The 26,919-nt window shown below is 40.4% G+C and overlaps 2 protein-coding genes across 2 annotated transcripts; one reads left to right on the top strand and one right to left on the bottom strand.

The window, feature by feature from the left end:
- Nucleotides 1-210: 210 nt before the first annotated feature.
- muc2.1 (mucin 2.1) lies at nucleotides 211-16,986 on the bottom strand (the record flags this gene model as incomplete). Its single annotated transcript, XM_079277689.1, has 44 exons — nucleotides 211-421; nucleotides 556-679; nucleotides 759-798; nucleotides 887-1,015; nucleotides 1,363-1,461; nucleotides 1,592-1,714; nucleotides 1,821-1,861; nucleotides 1,951-2,055; nucleotides 2,165-2,342; nucleotides 2,427-2,458; nucleotides 2,541-2,641; nucleotides 2,855-2,924; nucleotides 3,117-3,292; nucleotides 3,394-3,604; nucleotides 3,694-3,877; nucleotides 4,048-4,295; nucleotides 4,401-4,575; nucleotides 4,669-4,838; nucleotides 7,731-8,468; nucleotides 8,670-8,798; nucleotides 9,219-9,375; nucleotides 9,474-9,713; nucleotides 10,093-10,272; nucleotides 10,408-10,518; nucleotides 11,106-11,244; nucleotides 11,358-11,509; nucleotides 11,671-11,774; nucleotides 11,877-11,929; nucleotides 12,070-12,325; nucleotides 12,463-12,589; nucleotides 12,678-12,772; nucleotides 12,910-13,074; nucleotides 13,549-13,686; nucleotides 13,800-13,869; nucleotides 13,969-14,082; nucleotides 14,197-14,347; nucleotides 14,441-14,555; nucleotides 14,644-14,769; nucleotides 15,174-15,390; nucleotides 15,486-15,613; nucleotides 15,707-15,797; nucleotides 16,302-16,416; nucleotides 16,511-16,766; nucleotides 16,911-16,986. The coding sequence occupies 44 exons, from the start codon at nucleotides 16,984-16,986 to the stop codon at nucleotides 211-213; spliced, it is 6,660 nt and encodes a 2,219-aa protein (XP_079133815.1).
- Nucleotides 16,987-22,359: 5,373 nt separating this feature from the next.
- On the top strand, nucleotides 22,360-26,762 carry saal1 (serum amyloid A-like 1). Its single transcript, XM_079279893.1, has 13 exons — nucleotides 22,360-22,501; nucleotides 22,601-22,800; nucleotides 23,020-23,121; nucleotides 23,320-23,403; nucleotides 23,537-23,616; nucleotides 23,709-23,768; nucleotides 23,865-23,980; nucleotides 24,308-24,479; nucleotides 24,556-24,638; nucleotides 24,794-24,979; nucleotides 25,550-25,707; nucleotides 25,801-25,893; nucleotides 26,451-26,762. Exons 1-13 carry the CDS (start codon nucleotides 22,498-22,500, stop codon nucleotides 26,526-26,528), a joined length of 1,416 nt encoding a protein of 471 aa, XP_079136019.1. The 5' UTR covers nucleotides 22,360-22,497; the 3' UTR covers nucleotides 26,529-26,762.
- The last annotated feature ends 157 nt before the right edge of the window (nucleotides 26,763-26,919 follow it).

The following is a 26,919-nucleotide window of genomic DNA, read 5'->3' as shown; positions in this document are numbered from 1 at the left end:
AGAGACAATATTACTCCACAACAGATAGAAGTTGGCACCAAGACAATAGAAGAGATGAGACATAAACAGTGTTGCATAATTTTATTTGATAAATTGATAAATATACTCTCTACAAAGGCAATTGCTTTGTGAAAGATGTAATGATTGTTTAGACAATTTGGGAAGACATTTTAACATCCCAAATTCATTAATGTGATGACAGATGTTTTATTATACCAGTGTGGAGCTTCGCCTCCTGCGAGCAGGTTGTACTGCAGCTCTGGTGCAGTCTGTGTGGCCACAGCCACACTCCTCCACATAGGTGTACGAGTAGGGGACCACATCTCCATTCAGACAGTGCAAGTCAACAGTGCGATTGGTGGAGCGTGTCTCCCTACAGCAGGCGCAAGAATGCTGCAAAGCAGATGCTGCTTCGGAGTACCTGAAGAAAGCAGAGGGAGGGTTCGTTAATAAACTCTAAATCTGTACAAACTACACATAAACCTTTTTAAGTTTCCACATCATAATAGGTTTGCCACTATTCAGAGGAATGACACATATTTGTGATATCCTTACCTGGTGAAAGTGTTGCAGGATCCTTCACAATATGGCATATCTACCTCCTGGTAAGACTGACAGCTGTTGTGCGTAATATGCATTTTCATCGATACTACCTTGCAGGCCTTCTCCCTCTCCATGCCTTTTCAAAAGAGACCCACAATTAGCTTGTTTTCATTGAAGTACCCTTTACCCAAAAGTAAAGAAAATGTCATACTCACAAATTTTACAACAGCCATTTGCTGCAGACTGAATTGTGCCCTGAGGAGGTAACACATATTTTTAACATTTGTTCTCACATACACAGACAATCCAGATCCATTTGTTAAAAGTGATAAGAGATACGTACTGGTTGGCAGTTGCTCAGCTGGAATGGCGGGCAGACAATGTGTGAATTAAACGTCGTTAAAGTGTCACCGACCTTAATACAGGTGTAATGCTGACACTTATTCTCCGGTGGTGACCAGGTATCTCCTGGCTGGAAAGCAGTGAGAAGGATGTACACACACACACACACACACACACACACACACACACACACACACACACACACACACACACACACACACACACACACACACACACACACACACACACACACACACACACACACACACACACACACACACACACACACACACACACACACACACACACACACACACACACACACACACACATACATACATACATACATACATACATACATACATACATACATACATACATACATACACAGATATCAAAATACAGTCCATACTGAGATACTTCGGGATATTTAATATTATCATGTAGATCACAGTCAACAGAGATGATCCAACTTACCTTCAAGAGGTTCTTGGTATCATTAACACTGACAACACAGTGTGTCTGTACACACTTCCCACAGCATTGAGCTGACTCTTTTTCCAGGTATTTATATCCCTGAAAGAAAATGGGGGATTAAGTTGCCAAGTGAATTTTTTCATCTTATCTTTCCTGGAAAACATATTCTGAGAACAACGACTTGTATTGCATTGTGTGTATGAGAATAATGGTTGGAAAATTCACTTACCATGTCACAGTTTTGTTGACATTTCTGAAACTCACAATTTATCTTGAAGAAACCAGTACCGGGGTCCACCTCATTCGTACAGGTACAATCCTGACATTGAGGCCCAGGAACGGAAGAGCCAGGCTAGCAGATAAAGAAGAAATGTATTCGTGTTTTTAGCCATACAGAACTTGTGCAGCAGAAATCATGAAAAACAAAAGTGTGATATTTCCATAAATTTCATATTTACCTGGTATTCAGTGTCTTTGTGGACACAAACTCTTTTAGGCTCTAGAAAACAGTGAAACATTGGGAATTATATAAACATGTCACTATCATTAGATTTTATATGAATTCAAACTATGAATTAATGAGCTCACCACATGTACGTTCTGGACAGCATTTTCCCTCAGGAACACTGACAACTGGCAAAAATCCTACCGGACAGTTCATGTCGTAGACTGGGCAAGTGTTGCTTTGACATTCTGTGGAGATAATATTAGGTTCATAGTAAATAATTAAGAGCATTCAACATCGTTATCAATGTATAACATTCTGAAGATTCTGGAGGACAATTGATACTACATGTCTTACGGCAAACAAAGGTAGAACAGCAGGAGTCTGACGGATTAGTTTGGTTGACGAGGACAAACCCAGGGCCAGCGCAGTTTGCTATTGGTGGTGTTGGGCATGTCTTGGGTTTGCAAGTCACAGTCTTGGTGGACTCCTCACAGATGCAGTTTTGGCATTTGTACTCAAATCTTTCATTAAACTAAAAGAATAAATCATAATTGTGACTCAATTGTCTCTTGCAGGTCAATAGCAAAGGTTAGGATTTTAACTGATCATGACTCACCTCACGGGGAATGCCCTCAGGATCAAGACATCCTGTTGGAAAATGAAAACTTCATGATTGATATGATATGTTCAGCTCAATGATAAGATTATTCAGAATATGCACCACACTTACCACACTTAGCAACACATACGCCAGACTCTTTGTTGAAGAGTTTCATTCCATCAGGACAAAAGCAGCCCTCAGTAGTGTAGGTCATGGTTGGTTCATTAGGACTGTAATATTGAATTGTCAAGAAATAACAGTTAGCTTATAGCTTTTCTTACAGATCTCTAAAACATAGCTAATTCAATACTATGTATTCTACTATTACTTATTGTTAACAAGAAACATCGATTGCCACTATCCATTATAATCTTTGTCTCAGGAAAAGCTAATGTGCACGATGAACTGAAAAATGTATACACCTCATCTTTGTTTAAACTTACTTGTCGTCACAGCTTGGTTGTTCTGCAGGACCACATGGCTTGTAAACTTTGTTTGACGGGCAGTTACTTACTGTAAGTGAAGCAAAGAACTCAATTAGTTATTTTGAAAATGCATACTTCTTACCTACCTACTGTATATAATAAAATGCACAGCAGCCTGTTTAATGTGTGCTAGATGTAACAAAAGTAAATTAAATGAGTTACCCCTTTTGATTCCACTGATCTCAGCATTTACAGTTACAAATAATGAGGGGTTACTTACCACACAGCCTTGTGTGGTTCCTCCAGTGCAGACAAACCCCAGCCTGAGCACAGGCAGCAGCATAAGTCTGCAAACTTGTGCATTCCACTGCTGGGTTGGAAACATGGCAGCTATCAAAAACACAACCTTGATAGAAATTGTCAGGAGAGACAAAGGGATGGCACGCCTCAAAAAGACTGTGAAAGGAAAACACAAACAAATATAAAAATTGTGTTTTTAATATGTCAAACTTATGGGGATAAATGTGTAATACTACAATCGATTATATCATTTCTACCTGCTCTTAAGCATGTGACAAATGGAGTCTGGATTGCATGGAGTAAAGGTTGGTGGAGGTCCAGGTATATTGGTGGGCAGTACAGATGGTATGGGACAGTTGGGTTGGTAAATGTGCTTTGCAGGCCAATAGTCAGCCATCACTGCACAATTTTCTACTAGCTCGCCTCCAGGCAGCATGCAGTCATTAGCCTGGTTATTATCGCATGTTCCTGATGGTAGTCACAAAGCAGTTTAAATTACAATCAACTTCAAATAAAGGATTTGCCAATATGGCCAAAGGTGAATTATATGTTCTTACCACAATGGCCCTGTGTGTTATCGCCAAAATATTGATTTGGAAGGGTGACACTAAAGCCAGTTATTCCAAATGTAATAACCACTTTTAGGCGAGGGATCTCCAAAACCAAGTTCATGCCAGAGTCCAAGATTTTAACACCTTGATGTGAATAAGGTAGTTTCAGACGGACTCCATTTTTCAGTGCCTACAAAGACAAAAGTAATACATTATGTGATAAGAAAAAATATTCCATACTATGACAAAAGGATTCATCAAACTATTCCATCAACATTGACAGTGATAATCTACTTAAATTAGCCGGTGAGATTTTCTGAACATACAATTAAACCTTATTATGATCATACATTGTCTTACCTCCAACTGTGCTGCTCCAAGAAGATTATGATTTATGAGTGCGAAAACTTCTGATTGGTACGATATGATTATTGATCGTGGACAAGAAACATCTTCAGTGGGATCACAATAGACATTTTCAATATAAATGTTCAAATTATGTTTTGGTACAATTTCTTCCATCAAGACATAAGTACAGTTTCCTTGATAACTGTAGTAGAATCCATCAAATGTGATGTAATGAGGATCTCCCCAGCCTTCACAAACACCTGGAAAGAAACAAAACAATCAGTTAAAAATGACCAATGCACTTATAAAGAAACGTAAAAGTGAATAAATATATCATACACCCTTTTATCCACAGAATGGCTTACAGTCACAAGCGTAATGCTGGCAGCAGTGGTACTCATCATAGACAAGAACTGGTTTCTTTCCATTGGTACAAGTGATGTTCTTAAGGGGTGGACACTCATATGGAATTATTTCAATTGTATTATTCTCAATGCATCTGGCCATGGTGCAGTTGCAGAATAAGAAGGTCTCATTTTGCTGATGTAAAGAGAAAAAAGGGGAAATATTTAAAGTATTTTGCAATAAATGTAATTATATATTTTAATGTACAAGATACAATAGCATTCTTACCACTACATCCCATTCAGGACAGACAACAGGAGCAGGAGTTGTGGGTATGGGTGTAGGAATGGTCGTGGTATCGCAAGGGCCAGTCTTGTTGTAAAACTCGCAAATATCAGAACATATCATTGTGAGACAAACACCTGATCCAATATGTTCCATGTCTAATATTACATCCCCTAAAGGTGAGATAAAGATGAAAAAAAAGATTAAACAGTGGTAAGCCGCAAAACAAAGACTGAAAACTGATTTAGCTTGTTACAATCAAATAAATTATTGTATTTTTTTCTTACCTGGATTATAATGCTTGCCATTAACTATGCAGAAGCATTCAGTAGTGGCAGAGATTTGGGGGCCACTTGATAGAGGCACTGATGTCGGCAACGTGGGACCAGTCACAGGTGATTCAAATGTTGTTAAAGTTGTCGAAACAGTAGTTAGCTCTTCAGTTGTAGTTGTAGGTTCTGTTGGTGGGGTTGTAGATTTTGTAGTTGTGGTTGGCTCTTCGGTTGTAGGAGGTTCAGTTGGTGAGATTGTAGATTTTGCTGTTGTGGTTGGCTCTTGGGTTGTAGGAGGTTCAGTTGGTGGGATTGTAGATGTTGTGGTTGGTTCTTGGGTTGTAGGAGGTTCAGTTGGTGAGATTGTAGATTTTGTGGTTGTGGTTGGTTCTTGGGTTGTAGGAGGTTCAGTTGGTGAGATTGTAGATTTTGCTGTTGTGGTTGGCTCTTGGGTTGTAGGAGGTTGAGTTGGTGGGATTGTAGATGTTGTGGTTGGTTCTTGGGTTGTAGGAGGTTCAGTTGGTGGGATTGTAGATTTTGTGGTTGTGGTTGGTTCTTGGGTTGTAGGAGGTTCAGTTGGTGAGATTGTAGATTTTGCTGTTGTGGTTGGCTCTTGGGTTGTAGGAGGTTGAGTTGGTGGGATTGTAGATGTTGTGGTTGGTTCTTGGGTTGTAGGAGGTTCAGTTTGTGGGATTGTAGATTTTGTGGTTGGTTCTTGGGTTGTAGGAGGTTCAGTTGGTGAGATTGTAGATTTTGCTGTTGTGGTTGGCTCTTGGGTTGTAGGAGGTTCAGTTGGTGGGATTGTAGATGTTGTGGTTGGTTCTTGGGTTGTAGGAGGTTCAGTTGGTGGGATTGTAGATTTTGTGGTTGTGGTTGGTTCTTGGGTTGTAGGAGATTCAGTTGGTGGGATTGTAGATTTTGTGGTTGTGGTTGGTTCTTGGGTTGTAGGAGGTTCAGTTGGTGAGATTGTAGATTTTGCTGTTGTGGTTGGCTCTTGGGTTGTAGGAGGTTGAGTTGGTGGGATTGTAGATGTTGTGGTTGGTTCTTGGGTTGTAGGAGGTTCAGTTGGTGGGATTGTAGATTTTGTGGTTGTGGTTGGTTCTTGGGTTGTAGGAGGTTCAGTTGGTGAGATTGTAGATTTTGCTGTTGTGGTTGGCTCTTGGGTTGTAGGAGGTTGAGTTGGTGGGATTGTAGATGTTGTGGTTGGTTCTTGGGTTGTAGGAGGTTCAGTTGGTGGGATTGTAGATTTTGTGGTTATGGTTGGTTCTTGGGTTGTAGGAGATTCAGTTGGTGGGATTGTAGATGTTGTGGTTGGTTCTTGGGTTGTAGGAGGTTCAGTTGGTGGGATTGTAGATTTTGTGGTTGTGGTTGGTTCTTGGGTTGTAGGAGCTACAGTTGGTGAGATTGTAGATTTTGCTGTTGTGGTTGGCTCTTGGGTTGTAGGAGGTTCAGTTGGTGGGATTGTAGATGTTGTGGTTGGTTCTTGGGTTGTAGGAGGTTCAGTTGGTGGGATTGTAGATGTTGTGGTTGGTTCTTGGGTTGTAGGAGGTTCAGTTGGTGGGATTGTAGATTTTGTGGTTGTGGTTGGCTCTTCAGTAGTAGTAGTAGGGGGTGTAGTTGATGGTGTTGAAAGCGTTGTGTTATCACATATCACTACCTCACAACATACTCTGATCTTATAGTTGAAACATTTTCGTGGAGGTAAGATCTGGTCCTCTCGTCTACATATTAAACCATACCCCACATCGCAAGAAACAACTTGGCCGGTCTCACTCACATAGTCATTGAAGTCTTTATCAGGATAATCTGTTGCTCTACAGTCAATTTCTTTGGGACTTTTGCATATTTGTTTGTCACTATTTATGATGTTCTCATATGTTTCCCAGTCACTTTTGTCCTCTCGTGGGTGATGCACATCATACCACTCTGACCACTCACACGTCGTAAAACAAGGTGTAGTAAGTTCAGTTGCTGGGGTCGTAAATTGTGTGGTTGTGGTTGGTTCTTGGGTTGTAGGAGGTTCAGTTGGTGGGATTGTAGATTTTGTGGTTGTGGTTGGTTCTTGGGTTGTAGGAGATTCAGTTGGTGGGATTGTAGATTTTGTGGTTGTGGTTGGTTCTTGGGTTGTAGGAGGTTCAGTTGGTGAGATTGTAGATTTTGCTGTTGTGGTTGGCTCTTGGGTTGTAGGAGGTTGAGTTGGTGGGATTGTAGATGTTGTGGTTGGTTCTTGGGTTGTAGGAGGTTCAGTTGGTGGGATTGTAGATTTTGTGGTTGTGGTTGGTTCTTGGGTTGTAGGAGGTTCAGTTGGTGAGATTGTAGATTTTGCTGTTGTGGTTGGCTCTTGGGTTGTAGGAGGTTGAGTTGGTGGGATTGTAGATGTTGTGGTTGGTTCTTGGGTTGTAGGAGGTTCAGTTGGTGGGATTGTAGATTTTGTGGTTGTGGTTGGTTCTTGGGTTGTAGGAGATTCAGTTGGTGGGATTGTAGATGTTGTGGTTGGTTCTTGGGTTGTAGGAGGTTCAGTTGGTGGGATTGTAGATTTTGTGGTTGTGGTTGGTTCTTGGGTTGTAGGAGGTTGAGTTGGTGAGATTGTAGATTTTGCTGTTGTGGTTGGCTCTTGGGTTGTAGGAGGTTGAGTTGGTGGGATTGTAGATGTTGTGGTTGGTTCTTGGGTTGTAGGAGGTTCAGTTGGTGGGATTGTAGATTTTGTGGTTGTGGTTGGCTCTTCAGTAGTAGTAGTAGGGGGTGTAGTTGATGGTGTTGAAAGCGTTGTGTTATCACATATCACTACCTCACAACATACTCTGATCTTATAGTTGAAACATTTTCGTGGAGGTAAGATCTGGTCCTCTCGTCTACATATTAAACCATACCCCACATCGCAAGAAACAACTTGGCCGGTCTCACTCACATAGTCATTGAAGTCTTTATCAGGATAATCTGTTGCTCTACAGTCAATTTCTTTGGGACTTTTGCATATTTGTTTGTCACTATTTATGATGTTCTCATATGTTTCCCAGTCACTTTTGTCCTCTCGTGGGTGATGCACATCATACCACTCTGACCACTCACACGTTGTAAAACAAGGTGTAGTAAGTTCAGTTGCTGGGGTCGTAAATTGTGTGGTTGTTGTTGGTTCTTGGGTTGTAGGAGGTTCAGTTGGTGGGATTGTAGATTTTGTGGTTGGTTCTTGGGTTGTAGGAGGTTCAGTTGCTGGGGTCGTAAATTGTGTGGTTGTGGTTGGCTCTGGAGTTGGGGTTGTTGGTGCAGTTGGTGGGGTTGTAGATTTTGTGGTTGTGGTTGGCTCTTGGGTTGTAGTTTCAATGGTTGGAGGGCAAGTTTCATTTTCAAATATCACTGTCATATTTTTGCATATTGCGTAGTAGCACATTCCTAAATTGTCAGTCACATTGTAAATAACTTCATCTTCCTTGTATCTAGTATTGTTGTAAAAGCAACCTGGACATTCCACCACACAAAACCCCGTCTCCTCATCAAATATGGGCTTATCTTCTGGGCATACAGGGTAACAACCTATACAAATCACAGCATAAAACAAAATGTATTATTATATTTATTGTTTTGAAATCTTGGAAACAGAAGCTGGGTAGGTGGTCTTGGGTCTCTTCTCATTTTGCCACATAAAGTATGCCAAATTGGATCCATTTAGCATTTAAGATTTTAACTAGCATATTAAAGAGAGGTAAAGTGAGACTTTGTGAGTTAACCTCTTACCTTCCAGGTTGGGTAAAGATTCGCTACAAATTTCTTCTGGATTCAAACAGGTCTTGTAGCAAGGTTTGTGGCAGGGGTTGTAGTGCCACTTGCATTCATCTGGGTTATTGTAGTAATCACAAAAGACAGCTAAAACGAAAAAAAGTACAAGGTATGTTATGTTGTATATAAAGGAAATGTTGATGTGTCATACATTGAAAGAGACCTCAAACTTTATGCACAGGATACAGGAAATTACTCGGCTAACGGGTTGCCCCTGCATTTAGTTTTATGTATTTATAGTAAGGATGTTATCACTCACTCTCTCAGAATGCACTGATGCCTATTTCAATTTGGTGTCCATTCACATATTACATATATAATAAAATATTAGATGCCCTGTCTATAATGAAAATAACATCAAACCATACTTGTATACAAACATCACAAATCTCTACATCTCTAAATGCTGCGGTCATGATAACTTTTGGGATCTAAAAACAGGTTCTAAGCAGCAGAAAAGGCTGAAAAAACAGTTTATTGTGAGGGTAATTTATTTTTTTTACTCACGACATATATCTGGTGTTCTCCATGCCACACAGACAGAAGCCTCATTACAAGCTTGAGCATAAGCTGCAACTGCTGAGCAGAGACACTCACAGTCTCCTCCAGTGTCGCAGGCACACGAGTCTTTCACACAGTTTTCATAATATGGGAGAGGATCTACCTGTTATCAAAATATATAATAGATTTTTAAAAATGTGTTTGTTGTTTTCAACTATCAAACTTTAAATAATTATAAATTAGAAACAAATGTGTTATTACCTTTTTGTGGCATTCTTTGAACGTATTTGCAGTTATAATGCTGCACATCATTTTTGCCCATTGATGTCGATTGGGTCGTATTCCACAAGGATCAGCATTCATATCTACATCTGGACACTGGCTTGACACTTTCCAGCTATTTGCAAATTCTAACAAATTGCTCACTTCCAGCTGACCCTGGGTGGTGTAGTCATTCTGTCCATCACCATTAAAATCTCCACACAGGCCACATACCTCTCCCTGTACAGCCAAACAAAAGGAGTCAATGACGTTTTTCACATAAAGATACTATTCCATATTAATACTCTTTGGCATTACAATAAACACATATTTTCCACGCATGAATATACTTGCTTTATGTTGACGGACAGAGTTTTTACTAATTTGTTTTGAATATTGTATATTGTACAGTAATAATGACTTTTCAGCAATAATATACTTTACATCAATACCATTGGCATACCAAAGCTTTATAAGTGGTGTGGGAAAATGATTCGCAAAGACAGCTACACCGCAGATGACAAAAAAATGGTAGGCTACATCATATCAAAACTCTAGCTCCAAACTCTTCCTTTAACAGATTTAAGTCATCATCATTTAAATAATTACTGTAACTTACGCTGTGCTGTGGTTCCAGTATGATGCGAACAGTTGTTTTGCCATCCCACATCACTACCAGACCAATGGCAGATTCTATCACCACATACAAGCCAACCTTCCTTATCTTGTACTGAATCTCAGCACCATGTCCCAGGTCGGTCTCTTCATATTTACCCTTTGACAGTTTGACTTCCATTCGCTGTAATGTAAAAGAGATATTTTGTTGCTTTCATTGTAATGTAAAAACAGCAGTTTGATATTTGACATCATTTATTTGAATATGTTGAATATTTTAGGCACATAATGCATATCATGTGTTGGTATGAGGTCTTACCCCCAGCTGGATTCTGACAGTTTTGGAGCAAGTGGTGCCTGTAGATCCACATGGTACGTTTTCTGTGATAACTCCAAAGTTGTCCTGTACTGTTTTATTGCCACATTTGTTCTTAAAAGAGAGAGAGATTTGTTAAACATTTTAGCTTGTTTCCTTTATCGTCAACAGAGACCAGTGATCAAATCCAACTGCAGCTTGGCTTTTACTCATCCACAATGCTTTAAGATCATTAAAGAAAAGCTAGAACATTAAATGACAGAAATTGATCCCCAGGAGAGGGAGATTATGTAGTTATCTGCATTGTTAATTTATATATTTTATTATGACAAGCAATCATCCTAAAATGAATGTAGGTAAACATACCAACTATTGTCTTTCATTGTGTGACTTTCACAGATGAAACCCTATACAACAGTATAAATTAAGCTCAGCTTGTCTGAAGTCACTTCGTAATTACTAAATAGTGCACTACATTTACTGTCAGCCATTTTCTTTGAGTGTCCAAATTCTGAATATGAAAATTGCAGTTGAATAACTCAACAGCTTTCATTGACAATGCAAAATAATGATAAGTGTACGAGATCCCAATTTACTGCTGGCTATTGAGTGTCCATTATGTAGGCATTATGAATGAGTGAGGAAGGGAGTGATTTCAGACACAGCCTGTCTTTTGGAAGATTTTGAGATTCTTTGTTTACCTTTACAGCAACATAGGCACAATGTCCGTGAAACCCATATGTTCGCTGATCAAATGTATTGTAGTGACCACTCCCATAAATAGTGCAAGTTCCTGGACATTTTTTCTCACTGCACTCCCATCTTCCACTTTTGCAGGTACTAGATCAGAAATGGTTAAATATAATACAGCCTTTTGAATATACAATCCAGCACAAAATAGAAGAAAATATGATCATATTTATGCAATATTATACATCTGATTAAGGTCATACCAGATATTGCACTGGTCAGGGATTTGTGATCCAGGGGCATAAATATGCCCATTGTGTTGACATGGACATTCATTTTCTTTCACACAGGAACCTTTGCCATCATCAAGGAGGCCACCTGGACACCGACAGCCAGATTCACACTCTGTGGAGTCCTGGGAAATTAAAAAGATGACAGTGATTGAAAATGAGAAAACATTACTGCTGTAGAAACTAGTGTAATTATACACAGTGTGTTACATCTTCCATATAAAACACTGTCCACCATTAAAATCAGGAAATAGACAGATCCAGATATTTAAGACTTAACACTCACACAATCATCGCTGTCCAGATTTAAACAAGTTCCAGCACAATGCAGTCCCAGCTCTTCCGTGCCCGCGGCGGAGCAGTTGAAGAACACTTTTTGAAAAGGGCATGCTGTAACAGAAGTAGAAACTAATTTAATAAACACATTAGTTATCAACAAGTACAGAATCAGTACCAAGTTCTTGTGGTAAGAAAACAAAAAAAAAAACATACTTGATGAGCGGGCTCTCCAAGAATGGCAATGAAGTATTCCATTGGTACACACACTGGAAAAAGACACCAAAAATACAAGATGAAATGCAACAAAAAGGCACTCAAAAACTAACAATGTAGTTATCTTAAATCTTAAATACTGCCGTCATTACAATCATGTGAGATCCTAGGATCATTTAAGCAACTGACTCACCAGTGCTCCTCTTTGATGCTGATGGACTTTCCTGACTTGACGTAGACTTCATTATGGTAGCAGGGACATTTTGCCATGGGAACGCAGATGCCATTTTCATTTAGGTAGAGCCCCTCAGAGCAAGAGCAGCCATCCACAGGCAAGAAGTCAGATGTGCAACTTTGCTGCATTGTGCCCAATGATCTGCAAGTCAACTGGCATCTCTGATGCTTGTAAGAGAAGGTCTGAGATGCTGGGCAGCTCCTTGTGTATTTATCTGTTTTGTGCACAATGGGAGGATGGTTACAGTGGTTACTTAATAGGTGTATGACTAACTAATGAAAGGGAAGATATTCATCAAACTCCAGATGTCAACAATCAACTTTAACACAAAATAATGAAAGAAATCCTTACCGCACACATTCTCTCTCCAGTCTGTCAAGAACACTCCCTTTGATGCACAAGCCCGAGCGTAGGACGAGAAGACGGCACACAAGCAGTCCTCGCTCTTCTCACAGTTACAGCTAGCATAAGTACATCGCTGCAGAAGATAGCAAACACTTTTAGAGAACTAAAGTAGATATCAAAATGTAATTCAGTGAAAGACCAACAGAAAGGTTTTGCATTACCTTGTAATACATCTCAGGATCCACCACTGAACGGCACTGTGCAAAATCGCTGTCTGGACTCAGTAGTAAGGCGCACCAGTGTTTAGCATACAACTCTGGAAAAACAATAACTTTTTATGTTAAATGTCTAAATTCCGACGAGGAGTAAGTGTTGAAAGCTGAGAATCCATCGAAGATATATAAGCAGACAAAAAACAAAACAGTTGAATAATAATCAAGCAGTGCTTTTTACCGTTTTCCACACTGAGGGAACAGGGGTCCTCAAGTCTTTCCTCTCTGTCTCGGCACATGAGGTTAGCCTTCCAGGAGTTACTAAACGTTACTGCTGTTCCCTCCACCATCCCCTGAGGAGTCTTCATGTCATCAGACAGGACCATGTTGTAGTTCCCACATAAACCTGAAGAAACCAAATATTTTAGAATTAAAGTAGAATTGTACTAGTATTCGTTAAATAGGAAAATGGAAAGTGTCAATGACTATAATGATATGATGACTCAACTAGGAATTTAGTTAATTTATTTGAATTAAAATGAAATGAGATAAAACAAACAAATATACACTGAGAGTTGAGGGTTTGCTGTGTTGTGTTACAATTAAGATTCCACCGTTTTTATTTATGTAGAGAGAGAAGAAGAGGGTAGGAGATACAAGGGGTGTATATTTGAAGCCAAACCACCGATTGCATTTTCTCATGTATTTTCACATTTCATGTGTATTGTTTTGGTTTGTTTATTTGGAGGGATTCAGGGGTGTTGGGAAGACAATGACAGTAACAGCCATGGATATTGAATTTCTCTTTTGTAATTACAGTAGTGAATAAAAACTATTAAATGATGCCAATGCTTCAAGGTAAAACAAATGCAAAACTTACCACGTGTCTTTGCTCTGTAGCTTTGTTCCAGGCTGACATAGATTTGCATAACAGGCACATGCTGGATCTGAATTTGCAACCCATAACTGGTCTGGAGCAAGATGTGAAAGGATGAAGCACGGAATATGTTGATGTCACCTTTGGATAAAGATAAATACAAAAACGGTCAGATCATTGATGCCATTGCATGAATGACAGATGACAAAATCATGTTTCATGTTTGTTGGTGAGTTTCCCATTGTCTGACCCACCTGAGTGGTACGGCAAACTGATGGTCTGCATGTTCTGCTTGACTGTGCCATCAGACGTGAACATTAATACCTGAATTAAAACAGAATCATTCATTTGAGTTGTATTTGCAGATATCAGTGTGAATCTATACATGACTACAGCCTTCTTTCCTGACAGACTTTAACTCACATTGTTTCTGTCATTGTTCAGCAGGATTTTAAGGCTCTTAATACAAGTGTCAAATTCTTGATTTGCACAAGGAACCAACTGAACCAGGATGGTAAACTTCGGACTTGCATGATCCTGAAATATACAGAGTGAGAGTGATTCAATATATTACATTTTTTTTTTTTACATCAGATCGATTACACGGTATATTTTCCGTCATTTAATTGGACAAAGCTATGGCTCATTCACCTTGCTTTCCACTTTGGCTAGAGTGTAGTAACAGTCTCCATGGAAGGTGTAGGTTTTCCCATCAAAGGTAGTTACGTGTGAACCCTCTTCAACTGCACATGTAGCAGGTGTTTGAAGGCTCTCGCAAGCCCATCTGCCCTCAACACATGTACTGAGACACACCAAACAATTTAAGTTAACAATAAAAAAACAAACGCTTAAGGCGACCACATGAAATGTTATGTTGATGACATATTTTACATACCATTCCTCTCTGTCCTGTCGGTAGACCTCACCAGAGTTATAGATTTTGTTGTGTTTGCACTGACATTCAGATTGAGCGATACACCCTCTCATGGAAATATCATCAAACACAGTTCCTGAAGAAGACACAAGTGACATGAACATGAACATTCACAGACTATGAAATTCAAATCTGAAAGAGTGAAGCGTGTGAAAGGCACTGACCAGGAGGACAGAAGCAGCCGTCGATTTTGTGTTCCTCACACAGTGAACCTGTATCTAGAAGTGCACATGTATCCATGCAAGGGGAACCGCTCTCTTCATAAATCATGTTGTGTGGGCACTGTTTAGCTGTGAAAATATGGTACAATTGAAATACATTGAGGAAGGTGTGAGTTTGTGAGAATTATTCAACAGTATATGAAGGGTAGAAGTAACTGAATAGACTTTTTTTTAAGGGTAACAAAATGTTTTTTGTGTACTTATTTTACTGACACTGTTTTAACGACATTAATGTGTTTTTGCTGCTTTTAAATGTCTTTTCTGATTTTTTCCTGTATAGAATACAAAACAATACATTTTCTCATGCCAGAGCAGCATGAGAAAATGTCATCATGTTCAGATAGAAACACAGTACCTTATCTTCAAAGGACAATTATGATGAGTTGCTTTTCACTGAGCTATTTTCATTGTCTCTCCATCCTGTACCATATGAAATGTAAAGATTGTAAAAAATAAAATAGAGCAAAACGTACCACAGAACTGAGGTGTCCTCCAGTTAGGAGGCTGCCCTCCTGCGTGGGAACACTGTCGAGAGAACTCAGACAGTGTGCTGCAGACACAAAAGTCATTTGTACTGTTGGCACAGCCACACATGTCCTGCACACAGGCCTGGATGTAAGGTTCAGGGTTAATCAGTTTGGTGCAGGAGCTCCAGGGCTCTGAACGCAGCATCTGGTTACAGGTGGTTTGCTAAAAAAGAAAAAGAAGAAAAAGTTACTCTGCAAATGCTAACTGAGTATAACTAAATATCACTATTGCTAACACTAGGTGGATAATGAACTCACAAACTCCTTGCATGAATCCAGCACCGCCTCCAGTGATTCATCTTCCTCCTCAAAGGGGTCCTCGCAATCATCGTTTGGACGATGGACTTTCTGTTTGTTTCCAAACTCAATGGGGCTGATTTTGCGACCTGTATTTAATTGTTATTACCATGTCAAATATCAAAGATACAGTCGATGGTTGTAGAAATGCATTCATACATAGAGTGAACAACCATATATACCATCATGAATGAACTCATCGTGGACAGAAACACCATTGAAGTCTCCACAAAGTCCACATGTACGATTCACATAATCAGCATCCAGTTCCACCTACAACATAGCAAGAGGTTATGTCAAGTCATTTTCATAATTCAAATAATACTTAAAATAAAGTAAACAAAACACCAGTGAAGTGTAATTGCCTCAGAAAGCAACATGATTAGGATACATATTATGATTGTGATTTGATAATTGATATAATTTCATTACCACGACTATATTTCTTATGTTGTCAAGTATAACTCAATAAAGAAAGAAAATTCACTGAAAGACAAGTCACTGTAATTAATGTATTCCCAAGAATCATAAGAATTCATTCAAATAAGATCCGTAAGAAAAATAATTAACATGATTGTATTTCTGGGAGGTCGGTCTGTTCCATCTTGATGAAAAGAAAAAAGTTATCCAACCACAGATTCAAAAAGAATCATCATAAAGGCGTCTTAACTGAATTGTTCATATGTTACAATAGACTCCTTTAGATCTATTAAGTAGCTCCATACAAGCTACTTTGAGGAGAGCTATGGAGATACATGTCTGCCTGGTATATCATACCATGACTGCATCGTCACCGTTCCACGTGACAGTGATGCCAACTTTGGATTGGAGCTTGATGTAAACAGCATTATTTTCCAATTGTACCCCTCCATTGTAGTATGGCGTTTTGACACTGGGAAAAAAAGGAGATTTCTTTCTTAACTATAATGAGTAAATACCAATAGAGAAGCACAGTCGTTGTCACAGCTGTATGGTGTTTTACTTACGGGACATCATTCACAGTGATCATGTCCTTGGTGAGGTAGAACAAAAGGTCATTGATGGTGACCACCACGTGACTGACTGTAGGGTATCCATCTTTGTCTTTCCTCTTCATGTGCACGGAGAACTCCTGGTAGGACTCGTGGCAATCGGAGACCAGGTTGTACTCACACATTCCTGGGAACTGGTACACATCGCCGTCAAACGTCTTGAAGTGCTCTCTGCCCCATGTGCTGCAGATGCTGCTGACATGGTTGCGAACTGAGGAAGATTTTTGAAGTTTAGAAAACAGTTTGAGTTACGAAATGTTCGACATGACTGATATTATTGACAATACATTATTCATGAGTTAGTATAAAGCTGAACGATCCATCCACTTAGTATTTAAAACAATCAGAGTTTTACCCAGTCTGGCTTGGACATCGATGACACTGGAAACAGACAGAGCAAGGAAACACAACCACACGCATCTCCACCTCATTTTTCCCACTGTTGGCTTGCTGTCACCAAAGAAGGTAATAGTTGGACTGCACTCGACAGCCCCTTATATTGAGAGCGCACTTTTTTTTCTCTCACGTCTTCTGCCTTAGTTTGAACTTAAGTTTTACTGCCGAGACATGGGAAACATGTGCTGAATGGATGTCTGACGCCTTTCACAAGTGCAATATAATCATTCCACATCCTCATCGCTTGATTGAACAAATATGCACATTGATTATGAATTTTTATTCCTAGACGAATGGGCTGCAATAAAAACTGTTTCGTTGACAGTGTGCTCCTTTTATTATATTAAACATGTTCTTTAATAAGTCGTTTCTTCTGGATGAAATTTGTAATAAATCAGCATCAGAGATGAGAACGCCATGCTGTGACATATTTCATTCAAATTTAACTTTTTAATTAAGTGATTAGAACTTAGCAGCCATGATACCTTGTTATGAGAATTGTGTTATGATATTGTTGAACAGGAAATAGATATGTTTTTTTATTATTGTCCAACCGTGCCACACCCAGTATCAGCTGAGATATGCTTGCGCACACAACACCGCACATGATGGACAGGTACTGTATGACTACAGCCCAGTCCCTGTCTAAACAATGAAAAATGATACAATTTAATTTTCAGGAAACATTACACTGCACTTTATGATCATTATGAACGCACCCCTGAAAGGATTTTAAGCATTGAACAAAGTTATTGTAATAACTTGTGTTTGATATTTGTCTTTGTTATTTTCTTTAATAGTTTGATCTTTGATAGAGTCATGTGGGTTTCTTAACCCTCAATTAAAAGGATTTAAGTTATAATAACAGAAATGTTCTTAAATATATGTTTACATTTATATAACTACATGTACAATATTTTTACACTTGAATAAACAATAATCAAATGCAGAGACAGTTATTTACCAATATGTTAGGAGTAGTTACATTTACACAGTCTTACATTTACAACCGGCCCTTTGAGGCCGACCGTGATGCTGATGTGGCCCGGAGTGAAAATGAGTTTGAGACCCCTGATTTAATGCCTCCTGGCATGTAGGGCAGCAACACAAGTCTTCCACTCCCGTCGAATATATAAGGTGTTCTTCTAATAATCATCATCTTTGCTTTGTAAAACCATGAAATACGTTCATGCTGTTTCAGATTTTTATCTTTTACTATGTTGTGACAAGATGCTATAATGTTAACCTGGTATTACTACAGAATTCTGCAGAATTCTGATATTAGTTTAAGATGAAGGGAGTGTTTGAATTTAACAAAACAATTGATTCATTGATTCATTGATGAATGCTTTCTAGAACTGTTGTAAAATGAACAAGATTTGATCTGACATTGAACATTGATCATCAGAGATATTAGGGTGAAGCTGAATTGTCATCCATTCATTTGTATATTTCTGAATATATCACAGGACACAATGAGATGTCCAAAGAGATGAATTATTATTTTTTCACCAAATGTTTTTTTGAAACCTAAACTTTCAGAAGAAGTCTGTGACATTTCAACTTTTGCAAAAGGAAAAGTGTCATTTGATTATGAAAAGGACAATAGCTGTAGAGCAATGTCAACCAACAATGTCCTATATTTACCTTCCCCAAGGAGGTTATGCGTACATGGGCCGAGGAAAAACCTATTCATTTTGGAGCGGATCCAAATCACAAGGTGGATAAAGAAATTATTTTTTCACGTTCATTAACTTTGCCAGATAGGATATGACCTCAATAGAGGTCTGCACCTTCTAGTTGAACTTTTAAATGTTTGTTTTAATTATCTAAATTACATCTGAGTCATAAATAACAGGATATGCAGCTGACCGTCCTACTACATCCTTGATTACCGGTACAGTCAATCAAACTTGACATTTCAAGGTGCAAACTTTCCAACTGTCTGGCAAACACGTAACAGTAAGTTAGTGTTGTGACAGTACATTTAAAAGTTGGAAACTCCTTTAGAGACAATATTACTCCACAACATATTATGATGACTCATCAACAGATGTTTGCACAGATTACTCAGAACTTTAGTGATACTTCAAGCTGCAGGGTTGATCTTTTACTTCTCATGCACATTCAGCCTCATCACAACTGTTTACGCAAGTGGCATTTGTCTTATATTTTTCTTGGAAACAAACAGTTATTAGTAAAGTTATATCGTATTCTCTCAATTACCTTTTCAGTCGAAGCTTATCCAAGTGCAAACAGGGCTTTGGGCCACTCCCACAAGGGGACAGCTGCATGATGAGTAAAGTGTATTATTCCTGTCTGACATACTGTGTTGATTCAGGGAGGACAAATTATCTCAAGGCAGTTTTGATTATGGGTGGGACACCATTCGACATGCTGCCATCCGTGACATAAATTAATTTAACATTCAACACTGTCATCATTTCTGGTAAAACAAACTGACACATAACGGTGTTTCCGAATACACAACCGGATTTAAGATGAGGGATATCAGGAATGTAAAAAAAAAGTGGTCAAATACAGTAATTTGCTGTACTATTTTTTACACATTCAATTACATTTTGAAATACATAGTTTTAAATTTGAGCAAGATTGATAGTTTTTCTATGGGCTAAAACTCACTCTAAAGTTTGATCAATATGACTTTTCCCACTGACTTTTCAAACAGGATTAGTATGCTGTCTCCAACTGTTTGGAGAAGGAAAGGTTCTGTTCTCTGCAAAGACAACACATTGTGTGTGGTGTGACAACACACAGCAATTACACAATGTCTACAGCAGGGGTGTCCAAACTTTTTCACTGAGGGCCACATACAGAAAAATATACCAAGGGCTGGGCCACTCAGGTCCGATCGCCTCACCCCTAGTGTGTTAAAGTGAGCAAAATCAATCAAATTTGGTTCTCAATGTGCTTTTGTTCAGATTTAACAGAGATGTTTGCTCACGTATGTTGAGCCGAACAGACTCATTATTCAAATAGAAGGGAGTTGAGAACAGCTCGATGTCTCTCTCAATGAGACAAATATTGAAAGTCATGGCAGCTGGTGGAACATGTTCTAGGTAGGGCTGTGCCACATCCAATCAATTTCAGCAAACATCCCAGTATGATTTAATGCTAAATAAATGAAGGTATCAAACACGTATTGCTACTTTGCAGTTAAATATTTAACATTTATTCCAACATGAAAAAAAGCAGAAAATAACACTTTGACAAACACGTCAGGACATCTTATTTACAGCTGGTAGCTTCGCATGTGCTGCTTCCCTTTCCTGCTAGTCTGCTGTCTGATTGTGAGGTCAGGCTGATCTGATATCAGCACTGCAGTTTCTCCTCAAAGTTCTCCTCTCAAACGGGTCATGGAGGAGTAGTGCTCGCGCTGGAGCTCGCGCCCGCCTGTAGAGACTCGTCCGGACGGGAACGCGCAGCTTGGGGCAGAACCGAGTCTGCTCCAAGCTGAATCTATTTGAGGGAGCTGATTGGCTAAATTGTATGTCACACATTCATATCTTTAATCAGCAATTGGCTAAACTGCTTCACTGCTCTTTTGGGCAGTTTCTCCAGCGCTGCTGAGACGTGCACACGCAGAGAGGACATGCAGGAAAAGCATATATTTACCGCAGATATCATATTTTACACATATTACTGGGTGATTCCATATTTCAAAAACACGAATATTGACAATTTGTATAGTTTATTATGATTATTATTCATTTTATTTCATTTGTTGTGGCTCAAGGTGGGGCGGCGCCCTATCGCCCTCTATTGACCAGCCGCCACGTGAGCACTGACTGAGTTCTGTCATGAGAGACGTTATCACGGACACGTATTTCCCCCTTTTAGCAGAAAGGTTGGCCTTTGGAAAAGCACATTTGACTTCGGACTGCGTGGGGAAGTGCGCAACATTGAAGTTGCGTAGAGTGCCCTCGTGCTCGAATTATGTTGACAGTTTTCACAACCGTGTTCATCACATCGCGGAGCTGGACTGTGTTAGCACAGAGGGCTTCTTGGTGGGTGATACGCTGCATTTGAAGAGCCTCACCTCCGCTCGCCTTTCATAGCTGGAGCCCCATCTGTTATAACTCCACACAGCTTGTCCCATCTTGTCAATTGCATCTGACACAGCTTCAAACATGTCCTTACCTGTTGTTGTGCTCTTTAGACTCCTAAAATCAAGCAGCTCCTAATGCAGAAATGATCGTCAACTCCCCGCAAACAAATTAACAGCTGTGCGGTGTCTGTGGCATCTGTGCTCTCATCATATGCAATGGAGTAAAACGCAAAAGCACGAGCTTTATCTGACACTTGATGGTTTAGGTTAGCTGACAAGTCTTCGATTCGCCGCACACGCTAACGTTGTTGAATTCCTGCATTTATTCCGGGCACTTGCGACTTTAGTGAGGCACTGTTTTATGAAGTCACCATCTGAGAAAGGTTTCCCGTGGCGGGCAATGAGTTGAGCTACCTCGTGGCTGCTATTGTGACTTTTTCTTGTGTTTTGTTTGCACGGAAAAAAATACTCTTATTGAGCTAACTGCCATTTAACTTTCTGTTCTCGCTCGGCACCAGTGTAGGACGTGTCATCATCCGGGGCTAAACGTTTCTTTGATTGCTCTTATTTTGTGGAGAAGCTGCCTTGTTCAACACAGTATCTCCACCTAGTGGTGAAACTAAGACGTACAATACAGTCAAGCGCAAGTTTCAAGTGTGGGCCATATGACATTATATTTTTTTTCAACCAAACCATCTCACAAAGATGCTGACTGTAGACTCTACAGTCAGCATCTTTGTGAGATGGTTTGGTTGAAAAAACATCTGTCCCGTATCAAATAAACCAATAAAATAAAACATAAATGATGCTATTACTATTGTCAAGGGATGCAACTAATAATTATTTTCATTGTGATATTTTGGTACATATTTTAACTTAACACAAACATGGTAAATTAATGACTAAAACTTCTGCCAGATTATTTGGAGGTTTATGGTGCCCCTAATTTATTTACCGCTAACATTCTCCATTCACCTCACCTCTGGAGGTGACAGTTGACATCTCAAAGACAGATGTCTCCACACCTGAGAATACAACATGAGAAATTGTGTGTGTGTGCGTGTGTGTGTGTGTGTGTGTGTGTGTGTGTGTGTGTGTGTGTGTATGTGTGTGAATCGGTAGGACACACAGATAGTAATCGTGGCCCTGGATTATGGCTCGTAAAAAAGATAAATATAGCCTACATCGGATGCTCCATCCTTTTCACAGGTGCGTCTGCTGAACCTATTTCCCTGTCGTCCCCGCTACGCACTGCAGGTGGCAGTATTCATTTTAACTGGAGGTGATCTACCACAGGAAGAAGATTGCGCAAAGTGTACACAATTCGCGCATGCGCACCCAGGTACTTGTTCTAAATGGAGGCTGTTTGAAATGCCGTCTGGAAACTCCGCCGTGACATGCTTTGTTTTCAGCAAAGTACAGTGAAGTTTTGCGTTTGATATTCACCAGTGAGTTACGTTTCCAGAGAGCGGTCACTATGGGTGAGTTGACTGTTTGAGTGTGAAAGCTAAACAGCAACAAAAGAGGAATTTGCATTGATGCTAAAACGAGCTTTACTCCGTGTGCCCCCCCCCCCCCAGACTGTAGAGGTGATGGTGCTGAAGAAGTGGAGAATGAGAGCTCCTCATCTCCAACTGGAATACAGAGTCCTGCAATGGACCGGAACCCATCACCGCCCCCAGAAGCAGGCGATGCAAAGAGCGGCGGAGATCTGGACGCGATTGGAGACACAGTTTACAGCAAGCACTGGCTTTTCAGCACCCTGACTCGTCTCATCCATGTCGGTCTGCTGTTATCGCTCGTGTCACATTTGCAATTAATGTTTCAATCACATGTGTACTGGAGACCAGGCGGTGACAACTGAATTTGATGTGCAATTATTTTCTTGACTTGACAATCGCCTTCCTGATCACCCACGATGAGATCAGAGACCTCAAATCAAGTCAGTGGTGATTAAACATCCAGTCATAGTTGGTCATGTGTTGGTCATGTGTTCCAGATGGTCACTGAGCATTCGGAGGTGAACTCTGAAGGTGTGATGCAGCTCCCCGATGATGACGAGGAAGACCTGTGCAGAGTCTGGGACATGGCCATGGATAAGGTCTTTATTTGTGTGCCATCAGCTTTACATTCTTTGACCGGTCTGGGTTTTATTTACCACCCTGTGTCTTCTGTCGGTATGACTTTAATGTTGCAGCGGGTTTAGGTGGGCTCATTTTAACTACTTTATATACTGCTTGGAGGCTTAATCTACAGTACCACATCATCTAATGAGTGTTTATTCACCACCGGTGTGCAGGATGTGGCTGGTTTTCTGCAGGAGTTCAAAGCTACGGATATCCTTCTCGGGGTGATCGCCAAATCTCGTTGTCCACGTCTCACAGTGAGTGAAATTATTTTCCGGTTCATATATTCTGTGTCAAAATATATCTATCTACATTATGTATTTCATTTTTGACGATATATTTGTGGGCTTTCATCATTCCCATCACCAGTTTGTTCTTTTGCTTCGCTAGGAAATTTGTGTGGGAGTCCTTGGAAACATTGCTTGCTTTCCTGACACTTGTCTGGCTCTGAGCCAAAATGAAGACTTAGGGTGGGCAGAAGTCATCATCTGTCATTTTTGTAATTGATTTCTGTTCACTGTTGTGTTTGTTTTCATTAATGCAACTCCCTGCGTGTCCACAGCGCTGTGCTGTTGCTTCTGCTTGGAGATGCAGATCCTCCAACCCTTCTGGAAACGAGCAGGTTTGCATTTGCTATTCTGCAGACGTGTGAGTGAGAGAGAGAGAGACTGAGAGACTGAGAGAGAGAAGTCTTCATCTTTTGTGATGATGTTTGCAGATTGCTGCTGACCTGCGTCTCTCAGAAAGACGTCTGTTCCCTGTGGCTTCAGCGAATACGCCAGCAGACGTCTGTGCGCTCCAACCTGTTATTCATCATGTGCAGTTCTACCAACAGTACCGTGCTTTTACTCAAAACTTTTGAATAAGCTGATAACGTGTTACTTGTGTCGAGAAAGGAAACCTCTGTTTGACATACCAAGATGACTTACATTAAGTCAAAGTCCCTGTAAGCTGTTTATCTTAGAGGCTCCCTGTGTGGAGGTTTTGACAAGGGAAATGCATTCAGCACATGTGTTAGAGCTCAAGGCTGCACTCTGTTGACTGATGCTGAATGTAACCGTACCTGTGGCTTGTTCACAACAAGAAAACCACCTTTAACTACTTTACTGTCGTCTGCTTTCTGAAATGGTTCTAATAAGTAACACCCTGTGTGTTTTACAGCTGACCTGCTTGAGAAGGTTGGCGAGTTGCTTGACAAACTGTTTGACCTCGACGAAGAGCTGATGAAGAGTTGGATCACAGCTCAACAAAGTGAGGAAGAGGAGGAGGAGGAGGACGGCCTAAGCCGTCCGGATGTGGCCTCATGTCTTCTCGAGGCAGCCAAGCAGCTCAGGTAAATATATGGTGCTTATGATGTTGATTTACTTATTTGATGCTCAGTATTCAACAGCAGCAAAGTGCTCTCACAGATCAGAGAGTCCGAACGGCTTAGAGGTTTACCTTCACGCCCTCCAGCTCCTCACCACCATAGATGAGGGCATTCAGACTTTAGGTAAGAGCGACCGACACTACAAATGTTGAGTTCAGCGACTAGCGCGTCGTTTCACAAGTTAAAGGTGGCCACCATAGTTCTTGGCTCAGTAAAATTACACGGTAGATTGAAGGAACCTCTCAACAGACGACGCGTTGTTCATGTGTGCCTTCCAGCTGCCCCTGATGGACCCGGCAAAGCCGTGTGGGACTTTGTCTGCGACGTTGTGTGCGAGGACCTCTGCCAGCCAACTGATCTTCCCGTTGTCCTGCAAGAGCAGAAGAGCATTTTGGTGCAGGCCTTCGTTGTGCTGCAGGCTCTGTATAGGTGCCAGGATCAGTGGTGCAGCAGAAGCGACACCAGTACGTTTTGTAACAGAGCGACATCAGCCCGGAGATGTGCCTTTTTGAATGCACGTCGCACAGTGAATGTTGATTTGGTGTTGTTGACTGTAGACAGGCCCCGCCCACAGAAATGTCTGGGCCCCTTGAAAAGGTCCAGTGTAAAGGGACCTCCCCAAAATCTGTTTCATTCACATCTACACATGAGCATGCTCTCCCTCTCCAACTGAACACATACATGGAAAGTGAGAGAGAGACTTACTCAGGCTTAGCATGGCAAGGACATTCACTCCAACCTCGGCTAATAGGTCACATGACCGAAGGTCAGCTTCGTACAAAAAAAAGACATTTTCAGCAGAGGGGTTTTCGTTATGAAACAGGCTACACTTTACTACGGCAACAATACATCCAATGCTTACCCTTTGTTGTTTTAACAAGTAGATGCAATTTTCTGACATACTAGTCATTTTCTCAGCTCATGACGGGCCAATCAAAGCATTTTAGATGTTGCATTATGCAGGGAAGAATCAGATAGAAATATAATGACGATATGAGTGTTTTGTGCAAATACGTTGTGTCTGTTGACTCCAGGTCTTCCCCTCATTGGAACTGTTTTGCGAGTGCTTCAGTACCACAGTGAGGACAAAGATGAGGGTCCCAGCAAAGACGGCACAAAAGATGAACAGCTACAGACTCTCGCAGAGATCACAGCTGAGTTTCTAGCTGACATCTGCATTCAAATTCCCACGGTAATAATACCAAAGTAACTGTTTGCTAACTGTCCTGTTGGATCAGATTGTTTCCCTGAGAGTGTTAAATTAAATCCTTCTTCTTCTTCGTAGGCCACCGTGTCAGATTTGGTGAAGAACGGTTACCTCACAGAGAAGACGGCTCTCACCGCTGCGGGCAGTTTACTTCCCAACTTTAAGACTTCAGTAAGTGCTTTCTCCAACACGGTTCAGGTTTAATCAGATATGTATCACACTCGCGTATGGAGCGACTACAATCATCCTGTCTGCTTTTTAATTTCATTGACTATTGTACAATCCTAACTGTTCCCACAGAAGTGTCAGAAAAACATCGTTTGAACCTGTTAATCTAGTATAAAATAATACATTATCGTTTCATGTTGATGTGATTAGTTGAAAAAAGTAAATCAACAGGAAATGTTATATTCTACGATAAGTCCTGTATTAGGTACAAATATCAGATGGTTGGTTGAAGCTTCTTTGAGTTCGATGTATTTAAAATATCAAACATGTTAAAGACTCATTGACAAATAGATTAATTGATTCAAGTTAATTACAACGTGACTTTTCTCTCATAGCCTAATCCTGTGCAAACTGCTGCCCGTGGTGCCATTGTTTCATAACAGCGTTTAGGATTTATCATCCGGTAAAGACGCGTGATGGACTGCCGGCTGCCATCGACCAGCAGCTCCAGTGGAAAATAAACATGATGTTTCCACCCCGCCCTTCTTCCTCCTGTACAGTTTCAGCACCTGCAGTCCATGCTGTCAGAGACAGATCCCCAAATGGCAGACTTGGTGAGGAACCGGTTTCCTGTCTGAGGCTCCCAGCATATCAGTGTTCAGCACTCATCCCGACTCTCATCACTGCTGTTTATAGCAGCCTCTATTTCCCCTCCAACGGTCCTGCTTCAAGTTGTATTTTTGGATTTCCATTGGAAAGTCTAAATGAGGATGACGGACAGAGTGACTGTTTATTCGAGCCACACTCGATTGTGTTTCTGTTTAAAGTGTTTTATTCTGAGTATGCTATTTTTGTATTAAACAATTTACAGTCTTTTGATAAAAACAAATCTTTCTTTCTCGTTCGTGATTAGTTGCTCTTACTGAAGTCCGCACTGACAAAAAGAAAGGGTTCGTACAAAACAGCGAGACACCTTTTATGTCATTTCTGGGAAATTAAATAAATTAAAATAAGTAGCACAGACAGATG

This window comes from Melanostigma gelatinosum, assembly GCF_949748355.1.
Source record: "Melanostigma gelatinosum genome assembly, chromosome: 1".
NCBI classification, from domain to species: Eukaryota; Metazoa; Chordata; class Actinopteri; order Perciformes; family Zoarcidae; genus Melanostigma; species Melanostigma gelatinosum.
This window is presented reverse-complemented; position numbering and strand designations above follow the sequence as displayed.

Bases quoted from the DNA above. Each gene is read 5' to 3' on its own strand.
- saal1 (XM_079279893.1), top strand. The intron at 23,404-23,536 runs GTGAGTGAAATT...TTGCTTCGCTAG, and splicing joins CTCGTTGTCCACGTCTCACA to GAAATTTGTGTGGGAGTCCT. The intron at 24,480-24,555 runs GTAAATATATGG...GTGCTCTCACAG, and splicing joins GAGGCAGCCAAGCAGCTCAG to ATCAGAGAGTCCGAACGGCT.